This window comes from Barbatula barbatula (genome assembly GCF_947034865.1).
Source record: "Barbatula barbatula genome assembly, chromosome: 1".
NCBI lineage: Eukaryota > Metazoa > Chordata > Actinopteri > Cypriniformes > Nemacheilidae > Barbatula > Barbatula barbatula.
The window spans coordinates 22,630,665-22,643,161 of NC_136766.1; the positions used below are offsets into that span (position 1 = coordinate 22,630,665).

General features: G+C 37.4%; 1 protein-coding gene across 1 annotated transcript; it reads right to left on the reverse strand.

Annotated features, from left to right (window-relative positions):
* Positions 1-4,998: 4,998 nt before the first annotated feature.
* On the reverse strand, positions 4,999-12,497 carry nat16 (N-acetyltransferase 16). Its single transcript, XM_079458764.1, has 4 exons — positions 12,338-12,497; positions 7,486-7,709; positions 7,075-7,299; positions 4,999-6,969 (listed from the first exon to the last, which is right to left on the reverse strand). Exons 2-4 carry the CDS (start codon positions 7,699-7,701, stop codon positions 6,403-6,405), a joined length of 1,008 nt encoding a protein of 335 aa, XP_079314890.1. The 5' UTR covers positions 7,702-7,709; positions 12,338-12,497; the 3' UTR covers positions 4,999-6,402.

Here is a 12,497-nt window from a genome sequence, read left to right on the forward strand (position 1 = left end):
CTATGACAAAATAAACACTTTCTGTTAAACAAATTATCATGCACAAGGTAAAGGTCAAAATAAATCAGGCAAAATGAAAGTAAAACTCTGTGTTGACTCTATTTGTGATCAATAACATAGCAGTCAGGAAAGGCTTAAAAGTATGGTAGTAATGGTGTTCCTGTAGCTTATATTATTGACCATGCCATCAACAATGCCAAAGTCATGGGTTTGACTTCCAAAGAACACACAGGGAAAAGTATACCTTAACTGCATTGTAAGTCACTTTGGAAAAAAGCATTTACAAAATGCAAAACCCCAACCATTCCTCATTACAATTTAACAAACCATTGTGATTATGGTTTTCATGGGGGCGTATCGTCTAGATTTTTACTGCTTTAATATTACAGAAAACCAGTGTGGTTGTCTCCCATACAAATTAAATATACACATTTGACTGCTGCATTTTAATGTCGCCGCTGTCCGTCCGAAAACTCGATGTCCAAATTCACTGTTTTTCAATAAATGGAAAAAACACTTTATTTTTTAAATGATTAAATACTGTGCTGTCAAAGTTAACAAGCACTTTTTGATGTTTTTTTATTGGTTAGATATTTGCTAAACCCAATGACAAACATAAAGAATGACTAATAATAATGATTTATGACAATAAAAATCCCAAAATATGGAGATACAAGGTTTCAGAAGGACAGCAGCGATATGTAACAAGATGTGATTTGATGGCCATTTGGCAAATCTGATACTTTATAGTAAAGTTACCGTATACCTATTATCACACTTGCGTATGCTTTTGGATCATTCTGGATACTCATTTACTAACATTCAATGGCAAAATTTCAAGGCAGATTTAAATTTTCAGAATGAAAGAAAGGTAATTAATCCTGAAATAATCTAGTTTATCATCCATGATTTTTACAGATTAGTCCTTTCCCTTATCCGATAAAAATAAAAAACAAACAAAAAACCTACAAATTAAACAACAACAGCGACACAAACTATTAATATAAACAATAACAACTCACAAGGTCTCTAAATTCTAACAGTGCTAAACTGTATAATGTAATGTTGACTTTAAGATGTGACCATTTCTAGTTTCGGAAACATTTCCAAGTATTACTGCATAATGTTAAAATGCTGAGGATAAGTTATTTGTTAAGTACACAAAGAGAGATATATAGAGATGCATACAATCACAATACGAATATATCTCAAGCACAAAGAGAAAAAATTTCATTGCAGATTTTGAAATATTTTTATACATTTAACCAAGTACAGTCTCTAAAAATGTATCATGTATGTTTATGACGAGTTTTAAAGAAAACATTTTGTTTTACATACCCTGTCTAAACTTCCAACATTTGTTTGTCCAATACCATCGGTTCCAAATTTGACTAGCTTTAAATATTGGTCAGTGGTCAATGTGCTCAATGTAAAATAGCCACATGCTCATTACAAAGCCCAACCACTCACACAGCATGCACATTTCAAAAACCTCTCATGGATTATAAGGCTTTTAAAAAAATGACTGTATTTAAAATAGTTCAGCATCTCTCACAATCTATGAAAAAGAAACAGACAGGTAACAAAAGAATAAAATACTTTTCCATTACTTGACACATCACTGCTTGACAATAAGCAGCCGTACTGGGTAATAAAAAATATTTCCTACAAAATAAAAGTTGTTTCATATAATCCAAATGCCTTAATGGCATTTACAATGTATTCACCCTCTTGATTGACAGTTGGCCAAGAGTTTTCTGATGTATAAACCATTAAAATCCATTTCCCATTATATATCATTCTCAAATATTTGTATCGTATAAACATGCAAGACATGAAACCCAGTTTATTTGTTTTTAAGGGCTAATGGGAAGACACAAACTCAACAGCCACTGATGAATCAAGAGAATGGATGACAAGGACATTCAAACCACCAACATCTTGAGGTCTACAAAAATCATGGTCCCTGCTTTGCTGACATTGGTTTGCATGTCATCAGCATAAACCCAGTGGTTTCAGATAGGTACAGTTTGGGTAATTCAGACCACAGTCATTAAGTGGTCCATAAACTTTATAACCATTAGATATAAAGTAAGGAGCACACCAATAAAAATATCTATAAACTCGACATTATGCAGAGAGGCCGTCACTCCTATAGGAACTTTTTCAAAAAATATAGCGATCCTCTGAATAAGCATGATTGACACACTAATGTTTTACAAACATCCCCCACTGTGCTTTATATAATCTACATATCTACAGTATAAAGTGCAACACGTCAGAATAGTTAGACGAATGGTAAAATGCTAGACAATTCCAATTCGATCTAAAATGTTATGGCATAAAATACACTATGCATTGGGATCCAGTTGCATTTTGCTTCTAAATACTGCAGAACATTTGTAGATTAAATGTACTAAATAGCATTAGTGCATACAGGTGAAAAGACCTGTGCGTTTTAGCCACAGCCGCAAAGTCTGTGTGTGTGTGTAGACACAGATTTCTTTTCTATGGAAAACAACAAGAGGAGATGCAGAGTTCAAGCTCTGATAGTGCAAATCAGCAATTGAACTTATATTACCGACATAAGGCTTTCTGTTTGGATTTCCCATTGATAACGTTCAAATAGTGACTTGGAACAGAAAATCTCCCTGGTGGTTTTCCCTTCACAAAACACATCATATGTAGCCATTCTGGTAACACTTTAATAGGGGGCACAAAGTCTAATCTCACACTAATAAGCTCTGAAATCGCGGATGAAGAACAGTCACATTCATCAAATTTTTAGTTGTTAATAAAAATTAATTGATAATTTGTTAAGTTATATTTAAAAGTTGTTACAGTTACATGAATAATTGTGCCCCCATATTAAAGAGTTTTCACTGATTCTAGTACACATACAAAGCCCTTCATAAACATTACAAAGCAGTCAGTAAAATGAAAAAAAATTATATACATTAAATATAGTTAAATAAACAAAATACAAAATCAGGAATAGGTACTGAGCAGCAATGTGGCAAAATACATTAGTATGACAGGGCTTGAACGGGCTATTCTTATTTTAACCCCACCTGCTCACTCTTTCCATGTGACCCTCTACAGTGTCAAGCCGATGTGGATCAGATGGAAGGTAAAGGGTGTCTAGGGCTGAACCCTTGTTCTATGCATGACACCCTCTGTATTCGGGTTCCCTTACTTGGAGACAAGCCCTGAAATTTGAGCTGGCCCACAGTCATACAGGATAACATGACGATATATTAGCTTTCTTAAGTCTTAACACTCGTGTTACTTTAGTGCTGAATCTGACAAACTATTATGCTATCCTGCTCGGTCTTATTTGGTCTGTTATCCTCCTACGTATTAAAACACAAGATCTTGATACTAGCAAAATGTGATTTCCCTTTTTGTAACAACAAATAAGACATTGCAGATCATTCCAATGGAATTCATCTGGTCATTGTTCATCTTTACAATACAAACTGTTTACTTATTTTTATGATGGTAACATGAGCCGTATCACATGTCCTCGCCTCATCACCTATTCCTAGAATAGCCCAGGCTCCATCGCTCATCTCCCTTTGCAACCTGTCTTATTTTTCCATTCCAGAAAAAGAAAGTGAAAAGCCACTTTATAATTAAAGAAAATGGGTTTAAAGTTCCCGCTATGTGTGCCTGTGTAACAAGGGGCGATGTATCCTTTTCAACTCTTCACTATAAGACGGTCACATGCTTCTAACCTTTAACAGTCGAGCGGGCCCTGCCATTAAAACCTCTGTAATTTATAGGGCCTCACATTTCAAAATACCCAGAAAGGGAATTAGATGTTAAAAGTGCTTAAAAGCAAGGTGGAGTTTAACATTTAAAATGAAAAAGGGAAATTTTCTTCAGTGATCATTGAAATACCAAATTCACATTGATGTTGAAAAAAACAGTGACAAAAAGACACTAACATCTAAATATACAGCATAAAAACTGATCTTCTAGCACTAAGATGAACTGACAAATGTAAATCCACTGCTCTATGTACAACAAAAACTGCATTCCACATACATTTGAGCCCCCCCTCGTCTATCATGTCATGATGTGTGCTTTTAAGAGGGACATTTTTAAATCAAGGGCTGAAAAATTTGTTAAATTATACCATTATAATTGGTAATCCAGTTTGTAGCCCATTAGACACTGACTGAAGTTTCTGATGGTTTTGTAAAGTTTTGTAAAAAACTGAACATTTGATCTTGCTTGTGCTTTCCGACCGTTTGTTTAGTCAATTATATACTTGGATTTTGAAGTTTCTTCTTAAAGCACAACTTGTAGCAGACATGAAAGAGTTCGAGATTTTAGCCATGAAATAAACAAAGGTCCCCTGTTGCTTACAGCAAATAAAACAACCCCCAAACAAATAAATAAAAACAATATATATACATACACCTGAAATTACAGTGTGTGTACACATACACATATTCAGCAGTTATGCCTTTAAAATGAATGGGCCACAATTATTATGGTCCTGACTTTCAATCAGCCAGGTTGACAAAAGGCTGCCTGCTGGTCATTTATAAGTTACAAAAGTCCCACATGCAGCTGTCCAAAGGAAGGTGACGGGATCCCCATTTCATCAGGGGATGATGACAGTTCATGAGCAAAACTAAGCAAAAGCAGATACATAATTAGTAAGAATAAAGACAATCAGGGTTTTTACACCCTGCTTGGTTTGGTGGGCACAGATTATTTTTCAAACCTGTTGCCGTGGACTATGTGAAAACAGATCTCTGTGCATATATGAAGTTGCATTTGTTCATATGGGCCATGTGTCTGTTACATCAGGGATAAAGCAAACCTTGATCTGGATTTGGGAAAATAAAATAAATGTGGGCTTGGGGACTTTCAAATGCCTCATTTCTCTTCTTCCTTATTTGGGCCAGCAGAAGGATATGTGTGTCCTGTATCTTCAGTATCGTGAAACTGGGCACTGGTGATATCATCCATTCTTTTTCATTTGGTAGCTTGTCAGTGTCAACTGTAAGACGGGAAATAAACTTCACTCTCCCTGTACTATTTGATGTTTTTTTCTTTAAATTCTTGATTTCATGATTGACTCTCTAATAACGAAAGACAGCGAGGTTCCCTCTGGTTGTGAAATTACCTTAAAATTTGGAAACCAACATTTTCTCAAGATCTTGTCTTCCAGTTTATAATGATAATGAATTTTGATGTATTTACAATGAAGACTGAAGCATTTCTTAAGGTCTCAAATAAATTATTTTTATATTACTATTATTACTGTTGTTGTTCTTCTAGAATAAGATTTACAATGTGTTTAAATATATACTGTATATGCTCCTAATTATGTTTCCTGTAATTTTGGTTTAAACGTGTGTTTCTTTTTTAAATGTTATCCTTTCACTTAAACCATATGAGTCAGTTTATAATTTTGAAATAAAATATAAATAAAATAAAAAATATGCCTTGTTTCATTATTTCGTCACTAACTGAATGAACAACTAGCAATATTCCAGTGTGTAATTCAAATTGCACTTTGCACAGCAGTTAGGTACAAACACAGACACAATGTAACTTCTAGCAAATAAACTCAAGTACTTAAACAAGCTGTAATTTAAACACATAAGCTAAATTGTCTGACACATATATATTTAGATGCCGAGTTTAAAGCACTAAGTACTTTTAGAGGAAATCTTAATAACGACACAGAGTTTCTGCTATTTTTGAGGAGCATATCAGAAAAATGATCAGCAAAGATTACTTCCCCCTGAGGAAATCTAGTAATTTCAAAGACGTTCTTTAAAGTATTTAAAGATCTGGATATCTGGTAGCCAGTCATAAAGTTTCCAATTCAAATAGATTCCTCTAAATATCAACAGCTACAGTGCTACATTTAATAAAAAGTAACAGACACTAAAGTTAAATCCAATTCTTTGATCATAAAGTGCCCTAAAGATTGTGCAGTTTTCTTTGCATCTTAGCATAATAGGCGCTCGTGCCAGTGATGCTAACAGAAATGGTGGGGACTGGGACAATTTGGGTCCTCGTTTTATATTTAATGTTATTGCTCCCCTCTCCGACCGAGCCCAGGACAATATACCTGATTGTACCCGGTCAGTGTTTACAGTACTGCGAATGGAAAAATCTCTATTTTAGTGTTTGTTTGTTTTCACTTTGTTATTTTGATTAATTGTAACGTTACATTAAACGAAATCCTACTAAATTCCTTCATAGAGCTAATTAAAATAACATTATCTTCTTGTTTGGTTTATTTTGAAGGATGTTGAGATTTTTTGTCAGATACGTCTTTGAAGGAGATGTAAAAGTATTTTCTGTCAGCTTGGTGTTTAATTTTAGGGAAGGTGTTTCTGAGGCTCCTAACCCTTTGCTGTTATCCTTTCCCTAAATAACATCTGACTCAACTACACACTGCTCTGTGTATTCTTTCACCAGCTCCACTTTAAGGGTCTCCCTAAAGAAATCGGCCATAGGCTTCCACAGCGCAGGCTCCAGGAACACCTGACACATAACGTTGCCCTTCAAAGCGCCCGTGTGGCACCTCAGGTGGCACAACAGCTGTTGTACAGCCAGCTCTAGGTCTTTGCCAAACATATCGATGTTTAGGTAGTACCAGTCATCACCGATTGGCACGGGGAACGGGAAGGTGCACAGGCTGGCCATGGTTGGGTGCATGGCATCGTCGACCATCCAATCAATGTCCTTCTTCATCAGGATGGTCATGTTGCTTGGAAGAGGCTTGAAGGGCTGCCAATCTTGAACGATGGTGGCATTAGGAAGGAGGTCCTGCATTAGAACATCACTCAAGAAGAGCTGATGCACTTCTGCAGGCTCCAGACGGACCGGGATGTTTGTGGGGGGCAGACCCTGCCCAGCAATATGGATATAAGGCCCGAGATCAGCCAGGCGCAATTTTAGGTCTTCGGCACGGAAGCGCACCAGTAGGATTCCCTTTGCATATGAATTGGGTAACAGAACGAAGATAATGTGGCTTTAGCACTTTTTTTCAAGACTAAATGTTAAATTTGTACCAAAAGGTTTTTATATGGTTCCTACCTGTTTGGTGATGAGTCTGTACTTCTGGAAGTCTTTTGGCCCCAGTTGATCATCTCTGGTCAATCTGCTGACTTTAACGTCAGGGTACTTTGATTTCACCAACTGAGAGCAAAACCGCAGAAGTACCCCGGCAACACCTTTCCCCCTCTCCTGCGGGGCAACACGGAGACCTTCCACCAGCATGGTCTCCCCATCATCAATAACACATGCTGACTCCAGCGCAATCTGGAAAATGGAGTCACATGACAAGCAAACAATGAATTTGTGTTCAATCTACAGCGATGGGAGTATTTCTAAAAAGCATTATTGCTGCTTGGAAACAAAAAACTTGAAAAACAAAATTGGATTATTATAATTATTGCAATAGTGATAGAACAGAATTATCTTCATAATTTCAATAGGTCGCCTTACCACTTTGCCTTGCTTGCGAGCCAAAATGACGATGCGGTTACTCTCTTGCAGCCAGGCTTGATAGCGGGAGGGAAGATAATCCAGGCCACCGTAGATATCCTTGCTCATGGCCATGATGTCATCAAAGTCTTCCTCTGTTGCCACTGTAAACTGCAGGCCGGTCTGAGGAGGGGCCTCGGGGAGCTGAGAGCAGGGGAGGCTATTTTCAATCTTCATCCTTGGAGCTGGAGACACAGTCAGTCATGGCATAGGATTTACAATGAGATAAAAACTTAACGCCAGAAAACTGTCGTGAGACATAAAAACGTAACGTAGTGTTTTGATGTGATGATTTATGTCAAGGGTGTCTTAGAAAATAATATACATACAGTATATCATGTGAGGGTGCTTATCAGCTCAGGACAGAACAGTAATATCCAGGGCAAAGCAAGGTTTCATGCTAAATGTCGCAGTGTTTATCTTCCTGTGCCAACACACCAGCAGGTTGGCATCAATAGTGGCAACTTGTAACAGTCACCAAATGCTAGACACCCACCCCTGTGCCAACACACATACAGACATTCCCACCTCCTACTGCCAGGACCCTTAATCCTTTTTGTAAATTCTCACTGAACAGCATCGCCCAGGTTCCCAGTGGAAAATATTTTTTTTTAAAGGGACATGGGAAATAATGGCAAGAGACGTCCGGGGGAAGGTGAAGCGGATGGGTAGGCAGATGTGTGCAAGCACGCATGGGTAGTGAGTGTCCAGGGATTGAAAGGCTGCGTAGTGGGGGCAACGCTCTGATCGAGTCACAGAGTAAACATTGTTTGTACCCCTTGGGCCCATACTTGTATAGAAAGCCCTGGTACTTTTCCACTGGTGCGCTACTGTAATGGGAAAACTCTCTGCACGCTTGTTTGCATTTGGCAAACATGTATTAGGCAGCGAGCGCGTGACAAAAACAATTCATTCATGGTTCATTTGCTTATTGCTACAATATTCGATATCCAAATTTCCATGTGACTGTCTCTCTTTCATCTGTCTTTCATTCGCCCTTGCATTTGTAATGAGTTCACTTAAACTGAACTGATGTCTGAAATTTCCATCGGGTTAAATCAATGTCTTACCCTTGTTCTAACCCAACGGATGTCCAGTCGACTCTGTGTACGCCTCTTTTATTTTAAATTAGTCTTTTGAAGCTGAAAATCTTTCCTTTGATAAGGTCAAACAAATGTTGTAAGATATGCAAAATACATATATTGGGCAACCTGTACAACCTAATGTGTCAATTAAGGTTTGTGCTATGTTAGATAAATGTTATGCTGTGTTACGTAAATGCCAAGAGTCTTCTCTGGCTGTTATATCACAGTGCTTGTCACCTCCCCATGGAACAGACTCTCAAGTGTCCTTGGGCAGAGTTATTACAATTACATCACAATGAACCGATGACATCATGATTATTCATGTTCATTGAAGGAGAGTATGAATATATATATATATATATATATATATATATATATAAAGAAAAGGGAAAAGGTATTTTTGCTTGCTGTGAAACAAAGAATCAAGTCAGGAAAAGAGTGAGGAAGTCCATGTAGATTAACCAAAGGACAGAAGATCTATCTTTGTCCAAGTTATACTGTAACAGGAGCCACTTCACAAGCCAGCTACTGAAGGTCTGATAAAACTGAAAGATTGGAAACTCAAATACTACAAGAGGTGATCCATGAGCTCAAGGGCACTGTAGCGGGAAACCTGACCCCAGTAATATGTGTACTGTAATTGTGCATTGTTTTGTATTAAATAGTTAACTGACTACTAAGGATTAGTACACCCAAAATGGGTGTTGACATGGCCTTACACCTCCTACATCATAATGAAGACTTGTGGTTTCTTCAATGTCCTCTGTGTCCCCATTTAGGAAGTTGGCATGCTACTGTACACTGTATACTATACTGTTAGCCACAAACTTGGCCATTGGGTGTTTTCCCTCATTACAGACAAGAGAAGGACTGAGGGAATGCTATCCGTAGCCTTTTAACCCTGAAAGTCGGTTTAAACAAGTCAGACAATGGCTGAGAATGGACGCTCTTGACACCTGTGAAGCAATGGAAGGCTATTTCGTTTTGGGGAGTAAGGGTTTGTTATAAAAACAAACAGGGCTCTCTAGATTGCTTACATGAAGTGAGGAACATAAGGTGAAATGTTTTGCCATCTGCCCCCAGTGTATATTCACAAGCCTTCACTTTGTCCCATCGACTGTGTAGTATAAAACTTCTATAAGAACTCTATAAGAAGTCTTCGATTATTCGTATTTTTAATTTATAAATATGCTATCTGTGAAAAATTGAGGATAAGAAGAATAAGGATAAGAATGATAGTGTTATCTACCAAACAAGGTTACTTGAGCTTGTTTTTCCCCTTTCTGGCACATTTACATAACTGGTGCAAGTCCAGCTGAATGATGAATGAATTTTACACTCATCCTTTTCCCATCTCTTTTATTTCGATCAAAATCTTAAACATTAATTTGAGCTTCAAACACAAATGTAAATAAAAAAATTATTATGCTCATAAAAATAATAATAGAAGGCATGATAAACAAGCATTATATATGTTACAAGACATTGTGTTACAATAAATTAATTTCAGCAACCCAATATTCTCTTCCATCGTTTAATTCCTCTGTCCTTCTTTGTCCTTTCCTCCTTCTATCTCTCTGTCTCAATCTATCTTTATCTAGAGGACAAATTATTGCATTGCAGTACATTCCCCTCCGATCTTTCTGTTTGTATAATTTCATTAGAGCAGATTATGGGAGCTTAGAATCTAACCTTCCATTAGAGAAATATCGTCATTTTGCCCATGATGTAAACATTATACCTTAAATACAACCAAGAAAAACGTGCAATGTATCCTGTATGCTTTTGTGCATAAAATGCACTCTCCTTTCCCCTGTGTCATGTGTGGAAAGCATGATAACAAGAAGGGTCAACCTCTACAGCAAGCTCAATAGGTCACTTTATTTCTGTAAAGACAAGACAAGAAAATCTGAATTCTCTAATTGGAATAAAAACAAAATGCCCACATCATTTAAAAAACAAAGTGATTTAAAAAACAAAAAGCCCTCAGTATTTGCAGGTGACTATCCTCCCTCCTGCATATTTGAATGGACTTGTTATGTTTGCATATGACCTATGCATCAACCAGAGGCATTTTACATTACCTACCTGAGATCACTGTAAATCTTACAAACAAAAGGCATCTGTCAATGAATGACGACTAACGTCAAAAGCTATTTGTATGACTTTAAAAAGATATGAATTGCAACACACAGGTGGTATGGAGCACTTGTCTTAGAAGGTCCTTTTTTGTACATTACAGAGCCTGGCAGCCGTGGTCTCTGTGACCTGTCATGCAACAGCTGAATCATCTATCACTATTTATATGTTACGATTGGAATCACATGTACAAGTTATATAGCACACAAAACCACCCTAAACACGATTTCATTTCAATTGAGAAATTATACTGAGTGGAAAATTTATAGATTACATTTACACATTTGGCACTTGCAAAGCAACGCACAGTGCATTCCAGCTAAACATCTATTACTACGCGATTTCCTTGAGATTCAAACCCAAAACGCAGCCTTTTACCAGTCGTGCCCCAGTAACACATTTAGATAAGTGCGTATATGTCATAAATCTCAAGTTTGTTTATTAAAAGCATATATTTCTGTGATCTTAAAAGATATTGCAGTATGTGGAGCAACATCAAAACCACTAAAAGCATTACACTGCCACCCCTGCAGCAGCTTGCCTGCACAACACGTCCAGTGAACGCCATATATTTATCCTACTAAGTTCTCTAGGTTGATTTAGTCAAGTACTTGAGCTATGGCATGTCAGGATGAACGTTCACTTGACAGGGGGAAATGAAATGTTATGAGCCCATCTTCTTAACTCCCACATCTCGGCACGAACATGCAAACTCGCTAAGACATACATTCCAAGGATAAGCCGGATATTTATCTGCCAAATTTAAAACTGACATTGCGCCTTTACTATCATTACGTCAAAGATTTTAAATAATTCATAATGTTCCAAAATATATATTATATTAGATAAGAATATCTTTAATTCAGCATCTTCAAAGCTAAAGCTGTGAGGAGCTCTCAGCATCACTGCAACACGAGCCCTACATTCGCCCCGCCCCCACATGAATTAGTCCACATAGAGAGCTGAAGCGCTACGGTCCACCATCATTCCATTAAAAGCAAACACGATCTAACCCGAAACCTCGTAAATAAATCTTACTGTTTGGGTGTTATTTACGTAGCATGCGCATCCTTATAACGCTCTAGTTTAAATTAATTACTTAATCGGCTTTATAAATAAATAAAGAGCATTCGTATGTCGTGCATAATGCGGTGGCACGTCAAGCAGGGGGCAAGAGAATCAATGTGCTGCTATAAACCGGTAGGCCCACCATTTACGTCGTTCATTTAATTTATTTTCTCACCAATTTTGAAGTACCGGCATTCTGAATCAATTGGAAAACAGAAGTTCGCGATGTAAGAAGTCTACTCGACATGAATGCCAACATATGAATACAACAGGGACTCTCATGCGAATTCCTTACATTTGATTCATTGCCTTGTCGTCTAAGACGTTACGTTATTTTAATTTGGGACCTACAAAATGGCCGTGATACTCATAATATTTTTAGGAGGACAATTCAAGTGATGTTAATGACATAAGAAATACGTGAATATTTAAGCACAATGATCGTTTTACGCGTCGAGCCTTACAGTTTGCACGAGCAGAAGTCTGTCTTAACAACCGGTGAACAGTCAGATTTCACTTACCTCTGCGTCGTCGTTACCCGTGAAGGATACAGGGGTCAAATTGACAGATGCTGAATAGATGTAAGCCTCCGGTGCACTGCGGTCAGATTAAAGGCTGAATTTTTTAAAATGCCGGTTGGAGACTTACAATATATGAGGTATGAGGTTACTGTGAAGCCCC

Bases quoted from the DNA above. Each gene is read 5' to 3' on its own strand.
- nat16 (XM_079458764.1), bottom strand. From the start codon at position 7,701: ATGAAGATTGAAAATAGCCTCCCCTGCTCTCAGCTCCCCGAGGCCCCT. The intron at 7,300-7,485 runs GTAAGGCGACCT...TCCATTTTCCAG, and splicing joins CTCGCAAGCAAGGCAAAGTG to ATTGCGCTGGAGTCAGCATG. The intron at 6,970-7,074 runs GTAGGAACCATA...TCATATGCAAAG, and splicing joins ACAGACTCATCACCAAACAG to GGAATCCTACTGGTGCGCTT.